This window comes from Sebastes umbrosus, chromosome 17 (genome assembly GCF_015220745.1).
Source record: "Sebastes umbrosus isolate fSebUmb1 chromosome 17, fSebUmb1.pri, whole genome shotgun sequence".
Classification (NCBI taxonomy): domain Eukaryota; kingdom Metazoa; phylum Chordata; class Actinopteri; order Perciformes; family Sebastidae; genus Sebastes; species Sebastes umbrosus.
The window spans coordinates 27,960,470-27,985,775 of NC_051285.1; the positions used below are offsets into that span (position 1 = coordinate 27,960,470).

General features: G+C 39.1%; 2 protein-coding genes across 29 annotated transcripts in view; one reads left to right on the forward strand and one right to left on the reverse strand.

Annotated features, from left to right (window-relative positions):
* Positions 1–1,523: 1,523 nt before the first annotated feature.
* Positions 1,524–11,738, reverse strand: zpld1a (zona pellucida-like domain containing 1a). Its single transcript, XM_037749559.1, has 11 exons — positions 10,907–11,738; positions 10,305–10,418; positions 9,788–10,008; positions 8,147–8,328; positions 7,419–7,491; positions 6,875–6,972; positions 5,263–5,343; positions 4,995–5,166; positions 4,004–4,106; positions 3,518–3,547; positions 1,524–2,542 (listed from the first exon to the last, which is right to left on the reverse strand). The coding sequence occupies exons 2-11, from the start codon at positions 10,408–10,410 to the stop codon at positions 2,367–2,369; spliced, it is 1,242 nt and encodes a 413-aa protein (XP_037605487.1). The 5' UTR covers positions 10,411–10,418; positions 10,907–11,738; the 3' UTR covers positions 1,524–2,366.
* Positions 11,739–19,876: 8,138 nt separating this feature from the next.
* Positions 19,877–25,306, forward strand: part of picalma (phosphatidylinositol binding clathrin assembly protein a) — a 28,783-nt gene continuing 23,353 nt past the window's right edge. For 27 of the 28 annotated variants that reach the window (XM_037749500.1, XM_037749504.1, XM_037749508.1 and 24 more), the window contains exons 1-2: positions 19,877–20,029; positions 20,175–20,413. In XM_037749500.1, coding sequence (XP_037605428.1) covers positions 20,284–20,413 — 130 coding nt within the window. In that variant the 5' untranslated portion in view covers positions 19,877–20,029; positions 20,175–20,283. Of the gene's footprint in view, positions 20,030–20,171; positions 20,414–25,306 lie in introns of all 28 variants that reach the window. The other variant, XM_037749501.1, reaches the window with a different exon arrangement.

Consider the following 25,306-nt stretch of genomic DNA (forward strand, 5'->3'; position numbering starts at 1 on the left):
CTTACAGAAGCTGTTAATTCCTACATCCTGACATAAAGCGTTTTCATTCTCAAAAGGGAAATCTTCCACACATATGAATCAATTCCTCCCTCCAGTGTTGCGCTTCTTAACCCTCTGAGACCCACAGCAGACCCGTTTTTGTCTTTTTTTAGCGGGGTACAGGATGTCTTTAGGGGAAGACAGCAGGTCAGCAGTAGATGTCACATAGAAGTGGTGTACATCATCTGAAAGCTGAGAACCTGAAGATTAAGTTGACATGCAGCTAAGCACTGTGTGACAAGTTGTTCACGTCATAAATTTGTAATTTGTTAATCAAAAACTAAATTGGACAGGTAAGCTAACATTACTGCCAAGCGTGTGAAACTCAGTCACGTTCAGTCTCGCGTGTGTCGCCTAACTGTTTTGACTGAAGGGTGCTTCATTGAGCTGTGAGTGTGACTATAAACTGAGTTCACTCCATCACGGGACGGTGGGAGGGCGTAGGGACCGGAATGGAATTGGGCCCATAATAGATGCAATTGACACTTCTTAAAGGTCCCATATTGTAAAAAGGGAGATTTCCATGTCTTTTATATTATAAAGCAGGTTTAAGTGCGATATAAATACTGTTTAACGATCAAAACGTTCAATATACGGAGAATAACACACAGCCCGTATTCAGAAATTGGGCGTTTCAAACAAGCCATTAGGATTTCTGTCCATTTGTGATGTCACAAATATACACTATTTAGACCATTACACGGTTTTAAACATAAACATTCTAAATGTGTCCCAGTTTATTTCCTGTTGCAGTGTATGTGAATAACATCAGCTGACAGGAAGTAAACATGGACCTAAACCGTTGCCTAGCAACGCAATTCCGTTGAAATGTACTAAAACGGAGCGTTTCAGACAGAGGGTAAATACAGGTATATTCAGGCTGACAGTATGAGGAAAATAAAAGTTTTTTTGAACATTACAGCATGTAAACATGTTCTAGTAGAAACACACAATACACGTATGAAACTGAAAATTAGCACGATATGGGACCTTTAAGGAGAAAAGATTTTGATTTGTGGAATATTTTCCATGTTTTTCAACCCCATGGGTTGCCCTATTGCTAAGGTATGCCTGAGGGCCTTACTCAGGGTTTAGAAAAGCACCATCTGTGCATGCTTTTCAGGTAAAAATAGAAATTAATCTGTTTTTATTTAATCTCCTTATAAAAACAGACTAGACGCTATTTAAAGATAATGCAACAAAGCACAGAGCTCTTTGTAGTTGAGTTGGAAATCCAACATTATCTATTATAAAGTATCTGGTCTCTATCAGGGGAGATTCATTGATTTTACGTCAGGTTTGTGCATTTTTAATGCAGCATGGTAACAATTTCATCATAACTGATCATGATGGTATTTGCGAGATTGATGCAACTATGAAATTGCTTCATTTTGTTTTATTTAAATAGCTCTAACCTCATTATCGTCCTTCTAGTCGTTGACTACAATTCTCCATTTGAGTTTATGAGGAAATTCATACTGTATGTTTAGAAATATGACACCATATATAGCAAGTTTTAATCACAAGTCAAAGTGCAATATGCACAATTGTACACAATTTGTACATTTCAGGAATAGATCATCAATGGTATTTTAAGAACACAGTTTGGGAAACTTATACACAATTACATCGGGTACATGTACAAGTAAAACTTAACAGTTTTATTGCTGCCACATTGCATAAACTATTTAAAGAGTGAGTGAGTTAACATATTTAGGTAGAACAGACCTGTCGATTGATTAATCATAAAACTACCTATCTAATATGTAGCAATATTAATAAATTAAAGATAGGCTAATTATTATATAAATATACTTTACGTCAAGAAAACTTTAAGCTTAACATCCAAGCCTGAGGCTTTCTGTTAGTTCACTTAATCACTTAAACAAAGGTTTTAACTTTTAATTGTGCTTTTATATTTCAGCCTCTAAGCAGGAAGAGTTTTACCAACAGATTATGCACTATTATAATGTACTGTAAATCTTGTAATTGATCACCCTGCAATTGAAAGCTGTATAGCTGAGGTATTGAATTAAGTTATGAGTGTCCCCGCTATGTGGGTCAAAGCTGCGTGACAAATAATCACACGCAGGTTGAGGCCTAGCCTGCCACATGGTTGAAACACAAAGTACAGAACAACATATAAACATCCCAGCTTTACTTCTACACTAATGCACATTGTACAGACCTGTTAACAGTTCTCTAAATCAACATTTAGCTTTTATTCTCCTGTAAAAATGACTACATGCACCACATCGCGTCGCTCGCCCATCGTTCGGCGTTGTCGGTTGTAGAAGAGTGTCCGCAGTGAGTCGGCTTCATGGTGCTCAGTTGAAGGCCGGGTTGCGAACTCCAGACAAGGTGCTGACTGGAGCGCTTTTGCCTTTGAGGAGGGTGAGGGAGAAGATGAAGAAGCAGACACTCATGACGCCCAGGATGATCAAGCCCGAGATGAGAGCGCTCGTCACTGTGTTCATCTGAAACACTGGAGATTTCAGATGGGCTGGAGGAGCACAAACACAAAGACACAATCAAATCTCTTCATATTTCTAACACCCTGAATGCAACTCTCCTTCCCCCATATAGAAACAGCTATTGGTGATGCACAAAGGGTTTTCTTAGTCCAATTTATTTATTGGTTTGTTTTTCTTGTTCCTCTGAAAAAATTATTAAATATTACCAATTTCTTATGGTATGTTATGTAACTTTCGCGCGGTGCAGTAACATACAAAGTCGATGCAAAGAGGTGAAAAGACATAAATTCAAGCTGGGCGACGCAAATGCCGACAAATAATGCATACACGCGTCATTTCCGTCATTCGCGGGAGTTGAAATATTATAACTTGAGCAGGAAATTTGTGTGACGCTGTGTCGCGAAAGCCTGCAGTATTGGCATTGAGATTCTCCTCCTGTCGTCACCGACGCCCTGACGTTGTTGAATCATAAATGGAGGATAAATAAATCTTGTATGATTCTGTGGTCACCCAGAGCTACGATAGTACATCATATCTGTACACAGACCGGACCAAACTCTGTGTAGAAACCACAGACCGTCTACGGTAGAAACAACAACGTCGCTGCCGTATTCATATACGTAGACGATGTTATGTTGAGTGTTGACGGAGCAGCTATAACGTTAGCAAAGTCTAGCACTGATCAATACAAACTCCATTCAGAAAACAAGCCATTTAAAAGTTCTGTCCTGATTGGCCAGCTATGCAAAATTCAGTTGACGAATGCATGCATGTGATTGGAGGTAGAGTATTACCCATAGAGTCCAGTACAGGGCTGCGCCTGTGCTCATAGAACTGGGGTTACAATATCGTAACTTGGTTATGTAGCACAATTAACTAATTAATGTGCAATTAGTAAAGGCTCATGCCATGTAACTCATGACATGCATTGAACATCACAGGATAATTAGACATAATAGTGTAGAAGATTATATGACACATTTTCCTTCAAGTTGAAGGCTTACCCGATTGAGAGTTGTTGGTTGGCGTTTCATCTGTGAAAAGAAATAAAAAATTGTAAAGGGCATTTAAGGATGACAGCAAGACATAACAATCACACAGTAATTTACTGCGCAATAGCGTGTGATTAATTTCTTGTACAGTATATGAGTCAACAGGATGCCTTCAGGCGTTCTCTGACTATCTAGGGCACCCGGATAAGTTCTCACGATCAGTCAACAAGTCATACTCGAGTACCGAGAGTACTTGCAGATATAAACAATTGATGGATTTGTTAGAAATCACAGCAAAGAATAATAAAGTGTTTAAAGTATTAAAATAGCATATCAGGTAGGAATAAAAAGGCTCCACAGACAGTAACAGTTCTGTTTGGATAACGTCCAGAGAATAGGGTGGTCGGTGGGAAACAGACACTGAGAAAAAGGAATAACAGAGGAAGGAGGAGGGGGAGGAGGAGGAGGAGGAGGAGGAAGAGTGTTATCAGACCGTACCACTCCGAGTGATGATCGGCCCGGCAGTCAGGACGGCATTCCCAGATGCAGTGTTTGATTCCTTTCCCTCTAAGACGTCTCTCTTTTTCCTACTGCCACAGATCTATGCAAGAAAAAATTCTCATTATAATGTAATCAGGAGACATATATGGTAATTATGATCCATTAATGCTGCCTTCTTACATTTTACAAACCATATTTTTTTCCTTTTCTGAGTTATATTGGGAGTATACTGACAGTAGAAAGGAACCTGTTTCTATATATCATGCTACTTTTACAGATTACAAATAGCCCTCAGCTGCTGTCAATTAGGCCCCAATTACTAATTAATGACTAGAAATTTATGGATAGCCTGTCATTCAGACTTGGTAAATATTATTATTATTATTATTATTATTATTACTATTGAAGTATTCAGGTTATCAGCAGTGGAAGAAATATTCAAATCCTTTACGTTTATAAAATAAATACAATAAATAAATACAATAAAATAAATAAAATAAATAAAAAAAATAAAATAAATAAAAAAAATAAAAAAAATAAAAAAAATAGAATAAAATACTCCAAGTCCTGTATTCAAATTTCTATTTAAGTAAAAGCACTAGTTCTAGTATTAACAGAAAAATGTAGTTAAAATAGAAAAAGTAACAGTACTCATACAGAATGTCCCAGTGTTATGTTGTTATTTTAAAATATTTGATTATTATTACTAATGTAAGGAGAATTCAAATGTACATTAGATGGAGCTAGTGTTCACAATTACATACTGTTGGGTCGTTTAATTCATAAAAATACATTATATTTAATGAGATAAGTTTTGTATGTGTTTGTATGTCCACCACCGATGATAATATTGTATGAGTCGCATGCTTCCCTCATGAAATTAAGCTCTAGATGGGTTTAAGAGGGATACTGACAACATATGTGTGGAGTATTTTATCCTATAATAGTTTTTCATGTTAAGTGTGAAAGTGTCCTTTGTTAGTCTCACTGGCATGAGCATCGGACAGTCGTCTGCTCGACACAGTTTGGTGACGCAGTGCAGGAAGACGGTGGACATCTTCTGGTTCTTGTGCTTTACAAAGCGGAATACTTCAAAGGCAAAGCGGCCCATTTGGCTCTTCCCATTCTCGAAGACAGCGGTCTGGGGGTCTTTTTCACAGCTGGCACAGAGGGAAAAAAACACAATATGTGTTATCAGAAAAGAGAGCAACAGAAAAAAATAAAATCTGAACAAAAAAAAATCAAATTTGAGTTACCTAAAGAAAAGGTCGTAGCGGAGGTCGTCGTTGGGGTTTCCAGAGGGCGTGGTGTAACAGTAGTCCATTAGAACGTTCCATCTATTTAACATTAAAGATGAGTAAATCCAGAGTTCAGGGATTCAAATGCAAATGAGATCATGTCAATTGCTCAACTCTCCTGGTGATGATATTTGTGTTTTCAATAGATAGAACTATCTATTACAACCCTGTCTCCTAGAAATTACATTTATATACTTATTTGTTTTATCAATTATGTTTTGCAGGGTCATAGAGAGATGGTCAGGATGTATGGAGCAATTTGGTTAGGGTTAGGAAAGGTGGTGGTTTCGCTAAAATGTTAAAAGAGTACATGACGTGTCTTCAAGTCACTTTTGAAGTCCCCCTCCACTCAAGAATGTCTTTTACTTATTGTTCCTTCACATGGATTTTGACGCTTAAAGACTGTTTTCAAGTCGATCTGCTGAAGAAGGAAAGGTTCTTTGTGCTCATCTTAAATCTTTAACACATGTACCAGCAGGATGTTTGTGATGTTTGGAAGTGGTCCAATATGTAACTTACACAAGTGTGGAAACTTGAAGCCATGCAGGGCACTATACTGTACACTCACAATGCACTTTTCAAAAGGAGACATCGTGTGTCCAGCAAATAAACTTTTGAAATGAACAATATTATAATTCAATATGTATAAAAGAAAGACGGGAGACGGACTACGCTCTGATTACTCGGTCCTTGGTCCCCCCACACCCTGCACGGTAAACGACGCCTGACCAAACTGAAATTCAGTTTGACTCTAAAATGAGTCCTGCGGCTCAAAACTTGGGCTAAAATCGTACAGTGTATGCCCAGCTTTAGCAGAATGTATTTACAACAACTTTCAAACATTAATTACATTATAGGTGATTTTAAGTGCAAAAAATTAGGAGGAAAGCAGGCCTTTGATATCTGGAGAAAGCCACTCAGAAAGCTCTCAGCCACAGTTATGGGAAGTTCATGCTGTTTCACTATTTGTGAGTATGTAAGAGACTTTGTCAGAATTCATGAGATCACACAGAAAACAAATGTCTAAGATCAGAGACAGTCAGAAACAAGACAAGTCTTTCTCATCTGTGCACTGCATGCGTCATCAATAGGAAACACAAAAGTCCTTCTCGGGTGAGTAAAATGACACAGATAACAGCCTGATCCTTCCTAAGTTCTGAGTCGGGCTGCATTTCTCATTAAAAAAGTAATCCTTATAAGAAGTGTTATATAAAAATAAATAAATAATTGTTTTATTTTCCCTGTGATCTGGCATCACCTAAATATAGAAGAGATCAAAACTCCAGCAACACTTTATACTCTCTTTATACTACAAGTGCTGCTGGATGTTTGACCTCTGCAGACTTTTCCCTTTTCTCCATGCACCTTGGAAGTAGGTAGTGTCGTGCCAGATGTCCACACTCTGCTTCTACAACACCTAAATACAGGTCAGTGGTGTTTGTTCTTCACATTGTGTGGTGTCATTTTACAGCCACGTGTAGCGTTCTACACGGTCAGTATGGGTGTGGGTTCTCTAACATTGAACTTGTACTAATCACATTATTTCCATTCAAATAATCAGACTGATTACCTCCTATCCAGGTTACTAGCTCTGACAGCTGCAAACACCCGCGTCTTCAGGGTCAGTCCTGCCATGGGGATGGACAGCTGCTGAACGTACGATGAGTCCTGTACATAAAACCAACAATAGCATTTCAGCATGTTTTGTCACTCTTTCCTTTAACCCTGTTGTGAGTGGTTTCAGTTTCACTACACTTCATGAATCCCCGCTGTCATCTGGTTTCCATACTGTCCCATTTACTAGTGATTGCTTCAAACTGACACGTGAATTTAGCGTTAAGCTTTGACATTAATTGAAGGTAAATTGAGTATAATCTTCTCCAATTACAGGATTAAAGGTAGTTTGCTGCCTACTTGGGCTGCATAAAAGGGGTTGGTATCCTCCCCATCTTCTACATGGATCATCATTCTCAGAAATTGCTGAAATTCCACATATCTGCAGAGCTTTGTATGCTCTTTGATGCATGCTGACTATGTCATTGGTATATATAGTGGACATTTGTCTCCAGTGCAGCAAAATAACAGATATTTAGACTCAACCGATGTGAACTTACATTGTAAAGCAGTAGGTTCAACGTGCTGATGAAGGTACCGTTGCTCTCCTTCACTGAGATTGCAGCTGCTGACCTTCAATAAAGATAAAAAAAAAACATCAAAGCTGAGAGCAAAGAGCATTTTGAAAGGTGATTCTGATAAGTGACCTTTGTCTGATGCTGGCATTTGCATCTTTTTTTAAAATCTGAAAATAATTCTGTAAGCGTAGATGTTGCTTTACTTGATAATACTCACAATATAAATAAAGAATAACAACACTGTCAGCTCTGGGAGGAACCCGGAGAACCCGGAGTCAACCCACGCTAACACGGGGAGAACATGCAAACTCCACACAGAAGGACTCCAAGCCGACCCTCTTGCTGTGAAGCACCGCCGTGCAGCCCATGTTGGATGGCATAATGATTTGAATTTGAACTACAGCCTCAGAAATGACCACACAGATTAATCAGCACCTCTCTGATACAGACAGCAAAAACTGAACGGCATAAATTCTTACAAAAACTGTATTATTTGTTTCAGGCCTGCTGCAATGCATTGCATTATATTGTATAGTTACTTGTGGTATTTTGTCCACCCCCTGTATTTCAGCTGTAAAATGTCCCCTCATGTCTTTTTCTTGTCCCACCTGTTGGGCACACCAGTGTAAGATTTTGTATAGCTAGCTGATTCTCTGTAGCACCCCACTAAAGTCCTTTCAAACCAATTTAGAAGTGGAAGTGAGACTTACGAGGCCAGCTGTGTGTTGTTGACCAGGTATTCCAGCGGGTAACTGCAGCTGAACTTGTACAGCAGACCCGGCAGGTAGCTGATGATAGTGGGGGGATCCGGCGTGTCGATGTACCCTGATATGTTTCCAATCTGCACCAGCGACAAGTTCCCATAGGCGTTGGGTCCTTGAGCCGTGGAGACCTGGAGTGAACAACATCAGTGTTAATAGCTAGACAGGATATTCATTAGAGTTATCTGCAACGTCATTTTGCACAGTCAAAACTCTAATTCAAGATATGTCATATTCTATTTTGACTAGGCAAAACTCTAATTTTAGATATCCGTAATTACACCAGTATGATTCAAACTGCTTTTGCCATTCATGTGTATGGGGTTTGTCATTACGGATATCCACAATTCAGTTGTGGATATCCATAATTCACATTGCGTAAATCCGCAACTGAATTATGACTAGTCATATGGGACGGGAGGAGAAGCTATTCAAACATACTATGTCTGCTGCACTGCAGGCGTACGGGTTTATAAAGTGTGTCTGGAGACAATAAATCTACAACACGCTGTAAATTTCTACCACAACTCTCTAGTGAACAAAGCTCTCTTTGGCCACAGATTCCTCGATGATGAGCTCTTTTTCTATTTCTTGTCATTTTCTAACTATCTGATCCACAGCGGTCCCTGAGCACTCGTCTCACAGCCGGCACACAGAGACCGATGTTATGTGTCCAGCTCAGAGGACTAAAGGCTGTTTGTAATTAAAATGAGGTTGTAGCTCTTTGTCTACCTCACTACGGTTAGAAAAGAGCCTTCGTTGGTGTTTTAACAACTTATGAGTTATTGATCCGGGAAGTTTGAATCTGTGAATATCTTTTCCAACTTTACCGAACTATCAAAGTTAGTAAAAGCTTCTGCTGACACTTTTCGGATGCTTTGTTGGGCCGATATCCAACAGGAAGCCTTGATGAGCAACGTCAGGCACAACAACTCTGACTAGTCATAATGAGGTTTGAGATATCTGTAACTGTTATTTAGGATAGTCAGAACTGAACTACAGATATCTCTAACTGTCGTTTTGACTAGTCACAATGACGTTATAGATATAAGAATTCTGACTGGTCACAATGTAATTGTGTATATCTCTAATGTTAATAGTCAAGCTTAGCTAGTAAATGTTAAAACAGCTTGCCATAGGGTAACACTCCTCCTCATGGCTCGCTATACTGACCATCTTTATCTTACTGTGGGCACACCGGACAGGGCTGATACCATCAGCCATACCACTGAGCATGCTAATGCACCTCACTAATCCCCAACTCAATCCCCTTTTTTATCTGAAAACTGACCCTCCAGGAGCCGGCTCAACACTCAGCGAAAACATGAGCTTGCTCAGCAGAGGTTCACTTTAAACTCCCTTTAAAGTGTTTTAAGAATTGACAGTTTTCAGCAGGAAGTGTCTGCAATGCATGCCTCATTTCTGAATTCCATGTAGCATGATAATATTTTCTCAGAGCTATATTAGTATTACAATATTTCTGACAAGATAACTATAACAGCTAAAGCATCAAATCCAACTCCATCACCAACAGTGATGCTGACAGTAATACTGTACAACAAACAACTATACCATTCCTTCTCTTCTTACCACCAAGGCATTGCCACAGGACTCCAGCGTCGCCAGGCTGATACTAAAGATTACTACGGTGGGGAAGGTGTTGTTATTGATGAAACCGCGGCAATGTGCGTCTCCATGGCGACCGTTGAGGGCCAGGTCAGTGTCTGTGTAGCCAGAAAAGAGGACAGGGCAGAAATTGATCTTGAGGGTGATGGTCTGCACCCCACAGTACACACTGATATCCCTCTCCGCTGCAAGAGACACACACACAGAGACAGATGCATACAGACATAAAATGAGTCACAAGATGTTTTTGTTATATAGATGAAATAAATCAAAATTAACTTAAGAAAGAAGTGCAGTTCTTGGTTTACAGTCCGAAACCATCATGTTAAATTTTGTTCAAATCATAAATCAGGAACTGGTTATTATCTCCTCTTTGGGATATGTTGCCAGTTAGAGGAGAACTTTACTTTAAAGATGTAAATTCACATGTAAATTCCATCCAGTAATTCTGAAATTAAAAAAAAAGTGTTGAGTTCCTCACCGGGGAAGCGGCTGTGAAAGTTGGCGTCACAGTTGTATCCATTGAATTGAGCTCCGACTGATGAAGCCTTACTAAACAGTAAAAGAATCAAAAATATATGTTCCATTTCAGCACCTGAAACAGAGCACGAATTTGCACTTAATGTAAGAAATCCAGTCATCTGTCACAGAGAAAGTTAAATCCATAATAATATTTAATTCTTTTTGCTGATAATGTGAGATTTTCCCAGAAGATTTCAGTTATCTCGCAACAGTTTTGACTTCAGAGGACCTTAAACTTTCATAAGTTTACCAACCAGAATCAAAGCAGACACATATCACATGGAATTATCTCTGAACACCTGCAGCTTTGGCAGCAAAGTTATAAAAAATGATGCTGGATAATGTGCCGATAACTACAAGTAATGGCTCCTGTGAAAACCTCTTATCACATAATCCTTGTCAGTCACAGATACAGAGTTTCAGTCCTGAGGAAACTGCTAAATTAAAGGAGTAATTGCTCTAAATTCGTAGTTAGCGTCTCTAGCTCTGACAGCAGACGATGTCGTTCCTGACAGCTATAGAGGTAAAAAAGCAGACTCTACGAGAAGCACGACCACTCACCCTGGTTCCTGGAAGCCAGCGCGTCAGCGGTTCTCCATAAGCTTGGGACAGACGGTGGAATGGTCCGCACAGCATCCCTACCCGACGACTAGAAACAGGACTCGGGAGCAGGGGGGGAAAAGGGATCCTACACATAAGAGATTCATTATTTGAACATGTCAACAAAAAAAGGGCTGTCCAGAGTGAACATGGGAAAGTCCATCAAATCTGAATGTGTTATACAAATCCTTTCACGTTCGCAGAAACATGAGCAGGTTTTGAAGTTTCCCACTCATATCCTTTCGGCCCAATCTGGCTGTGTCACCGCTCACAAATGGTTTGACGCCGCATGAGGTCCAGCGGCGGTGGGGGGGGAGAATTATCTTTTCATCGCTCCAGTGGCCCTGGCCTGCTGACTGAGCCTTTCCTTTCTCCCCGGGCCGGTCGGGGATTGCAGAGCCCACTGCGCGGGCTCTTGGCCCCCGGAATCCACACTTTTCATGCTTTGTGTGCAGCAGTCCTCAGTCAGCACAGCAGCAGGCAATCTGCTCGGTGGGGCTGCGAGCTGCTGCCGGCCTCCTACCTGATCCCCTAACTTTGATTCCTGCATGGTCACAGGACTCCCCCACCACATAAAGAGAGCAAAGAAAAAGAAAGCAAAGTTCATGGAGTTTCAAGGGATTAGCCGAGTCCTCGCTGTTCCATCTTCCATATGGACAGCAGTATATGTGACAGTGTGAGCGAGACAGAGGACTCGCAGCGATCCTGTGAATATGGAATATGAGATGGAAATGACATTGCAGTGGCAGATTCGAGCAAACTTCTCGCTTTAGGTCCAATGGAAATCAAAAAAGGCACTTGTTTGGTTACTCTCTTCTGACTGTTTGAAAATCCACCACATGTGTTTTTCCTCTCCATCACCAAGATTATATCACACTACTGTAGCTTCAAAACAACAACAATCTGTCCTCAGCTTTCACAATGGATGACATCTTGTCTTGAAAACAACTTAAAGTATTTGACTTTGCTTGAAATCATCTGGCCACAGTTAATCAGGTGTAATATGCCCTTACCTCGCTCTTCTCAACTGAGTAAGAGTATCTTTGGCTTTGGTGTTTTCATCAGTTCTTTAAGGCTTCGGCAGTCACTAAGATTTAGAGATCAAATCCATTTTCCACCATGGTCTTCCCGTTTAAAACATCTTGAAGAAGCGGCCGATGCAAACTGGACAGCAGCGACTTATCCGCAGCTCGAGATATGTCAGTCGCGTTCCTTCATTGCTCCGATATTCACTCGGAGAGCTTCGTAGGAAAGTGAGCACTGGCGGTTGGGGAAAAGCAACTTCTTATTTCTAAGGACGTTTCATCCAGATAAACTGTAATTACCACAATCTTGGCCAAAACACTGGAGATTGTACATTGCTTCACTGAAGACTGATAACAATCTAGAGTGCCCTGGCAGCTCAATTATCCACAACTCATTTCATCACTCTATATGCCAGATAGTTAGATTCAGTTGGTCTTATCAGTTGGAGAGCATCGTAGTCCACAGAACATGGCAACCATGGGGGCTAAACACACTATTTTGGAACTTTTCATCACTTTGCAGAGACAGACAGATTGCCATTGTTGAACCACAGCACTCGGATGATTGTCTGACTAAATCCTGAGTGCTTCTTGAAGAGTATGTGAGCTCCCTATTGGCCGTTTGTTGTGTGTGTGTGTGTGTTAATGGCTGGTCATGTTATAGGACATCTATGTATTCATGGAAATTCTACATTATCTTAGCAAAAGCACCAAAACAATGTATGGAGGTAAGTGAGTGACTTGTTGACAGCTAGTTTCATCGGTGTTGAGGTTTTACCGTAGTATTAACAAAGCAATGGCAACAGGCAGAAGCTTTACCTGACAACACGGCAACCTGTAATTACTCAGTCTGGAACATTAGGGACTCTCCTTAAGAACATCATTTTCAAAGTTCAAGGTTCAAGGTTATCTTTATTGTCCCACGAGGGGAAATTTGTTCTGGAGCCGCAGGTTTTGTGTTGATGTGTCATTGATGTCTTTTTGTAATGTGTTTTTTTATGTGAGGGGAACCGATGGATGAGTTGTTTGGAGAGAGAACACCGTTAACTCACACACACAGTAACCGTAATCAGTTAAAATATCCATTATGCAACCAATCAGGTTAGGATCCAGTTTAAAATGAGCCTCTCTGCAAGCAGGAATGACTGGATGGTATTCAATGCAGAAGAGAAATCAATAAATTAGAGTCTGGTATGAGACTATGAGGCCCTCCAAATGATGGTACAGAGAGTTAAACAGTGTAACAAACTGAGAGGGCTGAGAGGAAAGGGCTGCATTAGTCTTACAGATGGACAAGCAGCATTCATATGATGGGCTGAGTACTGATCATATGACTGCGGTTCCATGAGGTAGGTGTGCTGAGAATTTTTGTCCCAGCATGTACTGAGGCAACACATTCATTCATAATCTAATTTTAAGTGTGTTGTTACTGGGGTCATTTTGTTCCACATCGTACTCCACAATGTTTCCATCACTGTTAAACAGTCTACGAGTTGTATGACGTGTGAGGTCCTCCTCCCCATGGACAAGCAAGACAAAAGCCTTATATCTCTTAAAAGCAGCTTTAATGCATAACTCAATTTTCAGCAAATTGAGTTATGCAGTTAATCATTTAATACATTTTAGTGTTCGATTGAAAAATCCAATTTTAATGTCAAATGAAATGTTCTGGCTCCATCGGTCTTTAACAGTAAGAACCTTGGAGTTGAATTGATTTGGTTTGGTTCTTTTATGTTTTTAAACTTCATGTATTTTTTTAATTTTATTAATCTGATTCTGTTTTATCATGTATAAGTTATAAGTATAGCATAAGTTTCCATTATCCTGATTTCTTCTTCCACAGGTTTTTGACCTGTTCTCTGCCAGCGATCATTGTTGCTGATGATATCTGGCCAGTGGATGTTTAAGATCCGCCTCAGGCAGGTTGTTAATGAATGTTTGTACTTTTGTTATTGTGGTCTCGGTTGTCCTCCACGTCTCTGAACCGTAGAAGAGTATTGGTTTGCTGTTAGAGTTGAAGAGTCTGAGCTTTGTCCGCCGGCTGATTTCTTTTCGAGCTCCAGATGTTCTTAAGTTGTTTGAATGAAGCCCTCGTCTTTCCGATTCTGGCTCTGACATCTGCATCCTTCCCGCCCTGCTTATCGATGACACTGCCGAGGTAGGTAAAGGCTTCTACTTCAAGTGCTGTTCCCTCCAGGGTCACTGACTCTTCGCTGGTTGTGTTGACCTTGAGGACTTTACTTTTCCCTTTATGGATGTTGAGGCCTATTTGTGATGATGTGTCTGTCACATGTCTACTTGTTTTCATAGCACAATAGCATTTATTGTTTATCATATCAATACATTTTCAACTGCATGTGCATTTACATAGACAACAAACTGAGCTCTTTGTTTTCACATGCTGTCAAACATACAGTATATATGCATTTTATATGCTATGAATCATATACTGTTTATTAGATCCCTTCCCTGTGCATCACGTGGGAGCTCCTGTATTAGGCAGCGATAAACAGCTCAGACTGAGTTTCTTCTGTTTCACAAATAATCTCTTATAGGTCAAATATATCAACGACCTCGGTTTTGGTGGTAAGGTCTCAGAAGAATCATCCTATTTTTCAAAACTCCGATATTTGGTTCAAACTATGATAAAACTAATGATGATCTCTCTCGACAGAAAAAAAGATCTGAGGATCCTTTATCTGGAGCGAAATCAATCTAGACTGGGTGCCGTCACACTGAGCTCTCTTCAGCAGTTTGAGTGGCACACAAATAATTCTGCGTGTTTGACTGAATGAAAGGGCAAGTCTCTCAGCTTTTGTTGGCTAAAATGTCATCACTTGGCATGCATACAAGTAGCCAAGTCTTTGCATCATTTTCAGTGTCCCTCGGAGAGTATCCCTGTATAAGCTTGTCCTCCCTGTTGACATAGCCATTATATACAGGATGATGCATTCTCTGCCTGAACAATATAGCTGTTGCAGGAGAAGGAAAAAGCAGTTAAAGCATGGCTATATTAAATGATATGTTACTTATGCTGAAATCACATATAACATTTGAATAAACACTTTTGGTACATATTTCTTATGTATTATAACTTTTGATTAATTTGTGGATAGGTCAGCTTAACATTTTCTTCATGATGGCGTCTAATTATCATTACCCTCACATATCTGGAACTGTAAATGCCCCTCAACTATTGACTCTGAATGTGGTACAATGATTTAGTTAAAATAAATACATTTTAATGAATTTAGCTAATCCGTAAGATAGTAAATCAAAAAGTGCCTCTGTATTGCAACTCAACATACAATGTAAAATATAATGTCCTTTACTATCCTGACTGGAGATTGATGTTCAATTCTATTTGTCTTTTTAGGATTATTGTAAATTAAAATACAGATTAAAGTTGAGGTTTTTTTATAACCTGAAAAACGGACTTTGCAAATCCGTAGAGTCTGCAGGTGTTCATATACTGCCCCAACAAACTTCACCAACAAAGTAGGCCAGTCTGTGAATCCTGAGAGGCAAGAACTTTTGTTGAGATAATGTTTGTTTGTGGCATTGATTGCGCCACGGCCGGCAAAGACAACTGCCCCGGGGCCCAAGAATTTCAGGGGCCCTGTAGATTCACTGTGTGGCATATACAATAGTTTGTGGTAATTTTATTCATTGATTAACACAAACCGAAATTAAAAGTGTGCGTAACTTGTGTGTCAGTTGCTTATCTTTCAGCCCTGTGTCAAAATCTTCTCTTCATAACTTTAATATTAAATTTGATTTTAAATCAATCTGCATTTAATCAACGAATAACTAAACTAAGTTGGTGGCCAGCCATGGATGCATTAAGAGAACTGGATACAGCGTTGGAGGCAGGGTCCCGTTCATTCCTATGAAAGTTGCTCAGTGACGCATGAGGACAAAATGTCTCGACTTCGCCTGGAAAAGTATCCGGATCTTGGGCACATGGAACATGCGCAGTAGAGTCCACTCGGTCACATGACTGAAGGAAAATAACTCTGGATTCAGCTATTAGTGCGTTTTACAACTTTTAAAACCTAATGATTTAAATAAGGCCTATCAGATTGTTCGTACTGGGGAGTTTATTCACCTAAAAAAAAATCATCCGCTGAGTTACAGACGTCTATTTCCCAATATAAGTCTATGGGAAAAAGTATTTTTGGGCCCAATGCATCACGTGACGAACACGGAAGTTGCGGTTCCGCCGTTTGGCCACTACGAAAGTTGGGATCAACGACCAGCGCTTTTCCTGGGGGGGTTTGGGGAGCCAACAGGGGCCCAAGCACCGCTCCCTCTCTGATCCAGGGCCTGCTAGCGGTAGCAGGTTTATCAGCCGTGGATTGTGGCTCCTTAGAGCTGGATGTTATGTCGGGGACGTTTGTTATCAGTGCCAGGCATCCTGAGATATTATCCTCATGCGCTTTGAAATATTCTTTCTGAAAAGATGTGCAGCTGAAATGTCACATCTCATTTATCAGATAATGAACACTGTCAGTGTCCAGATGAAATGTATCTCAGTGAAGACTCTTTCTCTGTTGGAAACATTGAGACAGAAACAGACAAAGTTATTCATATTAGGCTGGTTCTCATAGGTGAAAAATGATTCCAGGACTCCAGGAATGTCTTATTAAACATCACAGACTGATGATGTCCAACAGAGTATAATGTGGAATATGTTAAACTGCTTCAACAATTGATCACATAAATACATTTGGTCAACAAGGATCAGGAAACTAAAATAAATATGAAATGTGTCATACACAAAACATGTGTTATTGTTTTTAAGGTGATTTGTGGAGGTCTCTGTAGGTACGGTACATGCAGTGCCATAATTACAAGTGTTGACCACTAGATGTCCTCAAAGTTATACCAAATGTGTGATTGTGGGGGGAAGAAGAGCATGTTCAAGTGCTGTTGGAAATACCAGAACTAAATATTCTACAGTCAGCATGGAGGAGCTGATTTTAGGCCTAAACTAGGTAGGCCTAATACAGGAAACATCCTGTGTAGGTCCCTAGTGCTGCTTGATGTGCTCATGTTCCTAATTTTTGGGGTCTACATGGGTTTTCATGGGGTTTTTTATTCTGTACATTTTTTAACCTTGCACCTTGTGCTTAAGCTTGTGTTCTGCGAGACAACTAGACTTCTGCTCCTCCTCATGCCTGTTTTCAAGCTTTAAAAAATCTGACCAATCACAGGTCATTTCAGAGAGAGAGAGCGTTCCTATTGGCTGTGCTCCGGCTGGTGGGCGCTGCTTGGTATTTCCTCAACAGATCTCAACATGGCTGCAACTTTCTCATTTTACAGCTAATCAGTACACTACAAGATGTTTCTGAAAACATCTGAGGAGAGAAATAGGCATTACAGTAACAGAATATTAATTCATATTTGATCAGCGCTGCCTAGTTTGACTGTTTGATCGGAGCTCGCGAGTGACTGACTCGTGGCAAAGTCCCGCCCCCTCCGGTGTACCACCATGGGACCTTATTTTAAAAAAAAAAGAATGGTAGTCAACGGCAAGAGACAAAATATGATAGATATTTGATCCTGTTTGAATTGTGCCATGAATCACACATATATTTGTCAACTTAAAACATAATTTTGTCAAGAAAGTCGCAGTTTGTTGTAAAACTGTTGAAGTATGAGACTGTGAATGTACGTAATAAGAAAAGAAGGTCGCGTAAGGGACGTCCCTCCATGTCTGTGTGTTTCGTACTGGGATGAACTCACATGAGCAACGAGTCTCGCTCGTTCTTTCGCTTCCCGCCTGATAAAAAACACCATATATTAGTTTATATTATTTATATAATATATATAAATATAAATAAATATATAAATAATATAATAATTTATATTATTATTATATTATTTATATATTATATTAGTGCGTGGAACATATCTAAGTTAGGTAGCTAGTGACGTATATTGTGTGAAAAAATTAGATGTTCATGTTTTTTTTTATTATAAAGCAGGCTAAAGTCCTATATAAATACTGTGAAAGTATCGAAAAACACTCAATCCACAGGGAAATACACACAGCTCGTATTCAGAAACTCTGCATTTGAAACAAGCTGTCAGGATTTCTGCCCATTTGTGATGTCACGAATATACAATATTTAGACCCTTGACACAATTTTAAACGTAAACATTCTAAATGTGTCCCAGTTTATTCCTGGTTACAGTGAATGTGAATGTCATCAGCTGACAGGAAGTACACATGGACCCAAGCTGTTGCCTAGCAACGCAATTCTGTTGCAATTCCGTCAAAAAGCGCTAAAACGGAGCTTTTCAGACATAGGGTGAATACAGGCATATTCAGGCAGACAGTATGAGGAAAATACAGTTGTTGTTTTTTACTTTAAAGCATGTAAACATGTTCTAGTAGAAACACAAAATACAAGTATGTACCTGGAAATGAGCATGATATGGGACCTTTAATTTGTAGCAGTCCACCAACCTCACAAAGTGTGTAAATATACTATTATAGAAATAATAGTGGTTGTTAATTTTATCACTTTCTGAAAGTGAATGCTATTAATATATGTGAATAACTCTTAAAAAAAAATCACAATTGACTCTGGTACAGATTTGTTTTTAGGTTCCACCGGAAGAGGAGGGACTTCGCCTCAGACAAGACCGGAAGTGACATATGTGGACTAAAAAAATAAAGGCTTGAACTAACTATAATCCCAAAATTGGTTTAAAATTTAAAAAGGTTGTAAAACCAATTTTTTGTTTTTACTACAAATCAAGCCTTGGACTAGCACCTTAATTTGTAGGGAAGCATTATTGAGGAGTTAATTTGTTGCTCGGCAACATCACAAAGTGTGAAAATATACTATTTTAGAAATAATTGGTATTCTGGATTGATAACAAATTCATATTTTGATAAGGACAATTATATCAGTAATTAATTTATATTTCTGTATGACACAGATTAAAGGTAATAATTATAGTTAGATTAATTTTAAATAATAATTATAGGTAGGCAAATTTAAGAACATTTAATTAGAGTATGTGTGTAGCTCAATAAGGAAGCTGGTTAATAATTAATAATTGATTTATGGAGAAGGGGTGGGATTAAATAAATTTATACTTCTTCTCACTCCTTTTCGAATATGGAAATCAAGGCATCAAGTGTTGACATTTTATTTTTCTTACGCTTTTCATTGTATGTAAATACTACTTGTTTCTGACTGTCCACTTGTTGGTATAATCATTCTTTTTCTTTATTTGTTTTTGTATTCTACATGTTTGAAATACATTTTGAAATGAAATGAAATAATAGTGGTTGTTCATTTTATCACTTTCTAATATATGTGAATAACACTGAAAGGGTGGGGGGATACTGTTTCATATGTTGTTTAAAGGTCCCATATTGTGCTCAATTTCAGGTTCATACTTGTATTTAATATTTATACTAGAACATGTTTATAGTCTGTAATATTTACATTTAAAACTGCGTAAAGGGTCTAAATATTGTATATTCGTGACATCACAAATGGACAGAAATCCTGACAGTTTGTCTCAAATGCAGAGTTTCTGAATACGGGTTGTGTGTAATCCCACAGTTGATGGCTGATAAACGGTTCAGTTTTTTTTTTTGTTTTTACAACAAATTAAGCCTTGGACTAGCACCTTAATTGGTAGAGAAGCATCAAATTAAGTCCTCAATAATGCTTCCTTGAGGACTTAATTTGTATCTGCACCAACATCACAAACTGTGTAAATATACTATTTCAGAAATAATAGTTTTTTGCACCTGTGGATTGAGTGTTTCGATACTTTCACAGTATTTATATAGGATGCTTTATAATAAAAAAAAACAAAACATGAACATCTCACTTTTTTATAATATGGGACCTTTAAAAAAAAAAAAAAAAAAAACTCAATTGAGCTTTTATTGTGAAAAACACCGTGTCCCGGAAGTGAGATGTACTTTTTGTCCTGGTCTCACTAACGTTCAGTAACGTTCCGGTATGTGAGACTAGTACGGAAAGACGAGAAGACACTGGACGACAGGGCTCGAGCATTAGACTGGGTTGGTATTTAACTCTCATGGAGATGTTATTAAAGGTCTCAGTCGGTTTATAGGAGGTTTAATCTGCCTTTAGTCCTCTGTAACGGCTGTAACGGCTGCTTCGTCTCATTATGTCTCTCTGTCTGTCTCTCTGTTGTCTCAGTGTTGTCAGAAGAGCTCCACACCGACCAGGCTTTAACTCCTCTGGATCTTTGTACCCGTTCCTCTGTTACCCGGTGCTCGTTTTTGGTTGAACCGTGGTTCGGTGCTTCAGGATGTCTGGTCAGAGCATCACGGACCGGATCACCGCCGCTCAGCACAGCGTCACCGGCTCCGCCATCACCAAGACCGTCTGCAAGGCGACGACCCATGAAGTCATGGGGCCCAAGAAGAAGCACCTGGACTGTGAGTACCACAGATATCCATACCCATATATGTACATAACTGGCTTATTTCAATACTGCTGTGCTTTAACACCAGGATATGATAGTGTGGGCTGTGAGGCCTCCTGCACATACATGTCAAATCAAAGCTAATGTGACATTAAAGCATACTGTGGTCCACTATTACATCTCATTTAGTTTTTATAGTCATTCAATACATAGACAATGTATATTCAATAGTAGTAACTGGTAACTGTGAGAAGGGGCTCAGTGTTAGCAGCTTTGTTAATGCTGTTTTAAATTATTTTAAATTAATAACCTCATTCTCTAGGCAAATAAATGATTTACTTAGGCAATGCATATAGCCAAATAATCCAAGTTAACCTAAGGTTACTAAGTTATATATATAATATAATAATTTCAGCCTGAATTGTCATGAATCACACTTCAATTTGCTATTTAGGTTCCAATCAAACAACTCATATTTAAGTTATATTTCAGCTTTTAGAAATGGCCAACATCTTATTCTGCCAAACCTTTACAATGCAGCACCAAAACTAAGCATTTAATTAGAAATAGTTGCTGCCTGAGGCTTTAATTAATAACTTAAGCTAGTGTGATATTAACCCACACTGTCTACGATTAAATGTAATTTAGGCGTTTTTATAGACATTTAATAGATGTGAATTGTTAATTTTATCCTCTATAGTAGTAAGGCTAACTGGTAACTGTGACAAGGGGCTCAGTGTTAGCGGCTTGTTAATGTTAATTTTATAGTATTTTAAATTAATAACCTCATTCTCTAAACAAATGATTTACTTGGGTAATGGACATAGCCAAATAGTTTAATCCAAGTAATTTAAGCAAGTTACTTAGTTGAAAGAGCTAACTTGTATAGCCTATAAAATAATAATAATTTCAGCCTGAATTTTCATGAATTACACTTCCAATTCGCTATTTAGTTTCCAATCAAACAACTCATCAATCAACAATCAATCAACATTTATTTTGTATAGTCCTTTACAATAATCAAAAGGTACCCAAAGTGCAACAAGTCTCACTATTTTATTCTGCCAAAACTTTACAATGCAGCACCAAAACTAGGCATTTAATTTGAAATAGCTGCTGCCTGAGGCATTAATGTAACTTTGGCTAAATGGAGTCACTTTAAAAGGCAGATTATTAAAGTGAGGGGGTAGGCGGTAGATTATTTTGTGCATTATTGGGCAAAAATTCCATAATAATCTTTCAGCATATATGTAATTCAAGTGTTCTGGGAGACTTCTGCTCCTCCTCATGGCTCTGTTTTCAGGCTTTAATAAATCTAGACTGTGATGGGAGACTTTGACCAATCACAGGATGCTTCAGAGAGAGAGAGCGTTCCTAACGGCTGTGCTCCAGCTGGTGGGCGGTGCTTGGTATTTCCTCAACTGATCTCAACATGGCTGCTGGGTCATAATAAACTTTCTCATTTTAAAGCTAAACAGTTCACTACAAGTTGTTTCTGAGAACATCTGAGGGCAGAAATAGGCATTACAGTATCAGAATATTGATTCATATTTGATCAGCGCTGCCTAGTTTGACCGTTTGGTCGGAGTTCGCGAGTGATTGACTCGTGGTTCTCAGAGACGGCAGCTGGACGGCAGACTCCAGATCAGGTCTGACTGGTTGTTTTACTTCGGTCTGTGAAATCCTGCAGACGCCTTTATGAGCACCAGAGGACACAGAGGCACATGCACTACTGTCAGGATATAGTGACTGTTTTATAAAAATAGCTTCTACCCACTGCAGCTTTAAATTGTTTTTGAGAATGACACATATTCCGGCTACAACTATGTGATTGTATTAGGACTCATCACTTAAAGCTCAGTAGAATATTCTGTGTAGGTCAGCAGTAACAGTGCATGTCTAGTCAGTACAGACAGTATTTCAGGATGTGGCTGTGGACTTCTACAGAAATATCAAGAGCACACTAGCAAATCAATTTTTATGAGGGTCACGACCAGATCCATTGTAGCCATCTTTCAGAAGAAGGTTATTTTAGTTCTCAGTGGTTATTAATAAAGGTATCTATATCCAGCTGGGTGGACTTTTAACAGTCCTCCTCTCTTAGTGCATCTGGAGAGGTCTGGCTGGATAGTTGACACAGCTTTTGCACTTCCTGACCTTTGGGTCATGTTTGAGTGTCAATTTATCTTTTCCCAGACTCCCAAGTCACATGTATACGTTTCCCTGTTTAATTATTAGTTCATATTCAGCATGCATAGCATCACATAGAGCTTACCAGTCCTAATAGATCGTAATTTGCAAGATTTTGTCATGTTTTTATACATTGCGCTTATTTGTTTGTCCATGAACTATCAGCTTAATCATACTCAGAGCAGCTAAGTGCTCTCAGACAGCTGGACATGAATGTGCTGCTCTTCTCTATATATAGTAGGAACAGGGTGAAAGTAATCCGTTATATTTTCACATATTGGCACGTTGGGTCATCATTAGCTGTGATCATTTGTACAGGTATTTGCTAACGGTGTGCATTACTCATCTTTTATCAATCATTTCAGTTATGTGTCTTCAGTGATAGACAATCTTAGATTTTGTCCTACTTCTATCAGCCTTTGCAAAAAGAAATAAGGCACACCATGCAGGCAACAGAACTTGGTAGCACTTTGGTCCACAAACAGCAAACATGCAGTGCACCTACTATGCAAATGGAGTTTTAATTTGAATAGCAGCTATCAGTCTAGGTAGATGGTATAAGCTTCTCATTTACATGCCTGTCCTACACAGAGATATTTATATCTAAGTATTCGCGTGTCAGTCGGTTGTAGTTCGAATGGTGGCATGATCTATAAGCAGAGATCTTGTTCGGATGGTTATTGTAAGGAATTGATGAATACATAAAGTTTGTTTAATCACAGTGCTCTTTTCTGTTATATTAACTGGCCACAAACAGCATATTGCAGGCAGCTGCTTGCTGCGGTGTGGAATCTACTTCAATTTACCTCCTATTTTTAGGTCTTGCTTGAGCAAGGATCGTCATGTTTGATATCGGAACAAGTGGGTTTTTTGAATAACTACACCTTTGAGCTGATGGAGTATACAGTAATGAGGCCATGTCCCAGTGACCTTGCTTTCACAAGGTTCCCAGACAACCAGGTGATATGTGGCTCCTCTGTGGAGCTGCTGTACTGAAGCCTCTCCCTGAGGTAATCTAGAGACCCGCTGCCTAGCAGGAATCTCACTCTGGTTTGAGGTATTTAATGAGGGCTGAAACTTGTTTGGAGTTTCCCTGACCAGCCAGGTATAGCCCTGATGTGTCTGGCTGCCTTTCCTGTGTTCCTCTTGTGTCTAGATTGCAGGTGACTGAGATATGGCCCTTTCCACCGTCTTCGTTGAGTTTGCAGCTGGACCACAGTTCACATTCTTTAACACTGGCATGCTAGATAAACGCGGTCACATAACTTCCTCTGCAGTTACCAGACAGGGTGAACAAATCAACCTCTGCTGCCAGCTTCAGCTTAATTACTCGTGTGTTTGTTTAAAGTAAGTGTGAAATTCTGGGAAAATTTGCACCGAGTGACTTTAGTGCAGTTTCTATTAAGCAACAGACTTTTGGACACGTGATCTTTGCAGCTCCACAGTTTTGTAATGTTGGCTTTAGTAGTTCCTCCACTGAGAGTTGCTGTTGAATGCTGGTCAGCCCAAGTTCATGGCAGCAATGTTTTTTTGTCCAGGTTAATTGCCATTATGTAAAGTTCATTACACACTGCAAGCGCTCAAAGGTCTCTCATGAGGTAATAAATATATGAAGTCAGCAGTGGCTATTGACCTTTGGTACTGGCATACAAATCTTGATTCAAGAAGAACGACACATAGGATTTGTAGTCATATGACTGGACCCTGTGATGTCATGTGGTGCATTATTTAGAAGCTGCAGGTACCCATGTGTTAATTGATATTGTTGTCACATACTGTTGTGGTGGTCAGAGTGGCTGCCTCAATTTTCTGCTCTATTCACAGAATTGATCATTTCTTTCCCTCCTGCCTCCCGTATCAGGGTAGTGGATATGATGTTATTTTGTTACTTTGCAACAGAAAAGTGAAAGGGAAAGCCTGAACATGCACTTGTGCTCATGTTGGAGAATTGTTTTAGGCAGTTGTGAAATACAAACGGAGCAGGCCTATACCACTTCCTGTTGAATACTGTGATTGGTACACACACACACACATCAGCAGTAATGTCTCTGAGAAAACTAGTGTTCTAAAACTGTCCTGCTCATTTCAATAATGTGACGACAGCTTTGCAGTGGTGATACTTGCTTAGCAGTTCTTTTATACCTGGGTTTAAGTCAAATGCTGCGTGTGTGGAAGGGGGTTGGTGATTGTAGGTTTATTTCAGGCTCTACACCTCCAACAAGACATTTGCACCACTTCCTGTTACAGGGTGCAGAGGGTTTGGTAAACAGTGTGCTCTGCTGATATGTGTGCGATCAATATGTGCATATATTTGGCATGCACATTTTTTTTTATTTCCCATTATTATATGAAGGACACATTAATGATTTAGATTATTAACTGCTCAAACTGATAGCAATATTTAAAATCTAAACTGATCTGTTTTTGTATAAAAATTGTCAATAGATTAACATATTTAATTGCGATTAATTGCATGATTGTCCATAATTAATTGTGGTTAATCGCAAATTAATCACACATTTTGTATCAGTTCAAAATGTACCTTAAAGGGACATTTGTCAAGTATTTAATACTAGCAAATATGCTTGCTTTATGCAAATCTATGTATATAGGCCTATTTATTATTGGAAATTTTAAAAAATTTAAACCCTCACAGGCACTGCATAGTATAAAAAACATATGCTCACACCATAACATGGCAAACTGCAGCCCAACA

What these genes read in the sequence shown, in the direction of transcription:
- zpld1a (XM_037749559.1), bottom strand. Translation starts at nt 10,410, where the DNA reads ATGGAACATATATTTTTGATTCTTTTACTGTTTAGTAAGGCTTCATCA. An exon ending in GCTAGTAACCTGGATAGGAG is followed by an intron (nt 5,344 to 6,874) that starts GTAATCAGTCTG and finishes AATGTTAAATAG; the next exon opens with ATGGAACGTTCTAATGGACT. An exon ending in CGCTACGACCTTTTCTTTAG is followed by an intron (nt 5,167 to 5,262) that starts GTAACTCAAATT and finishes CCTCTGTGCCAG; the next exon opens with CTGTGAAAAAGACCCCCAGA.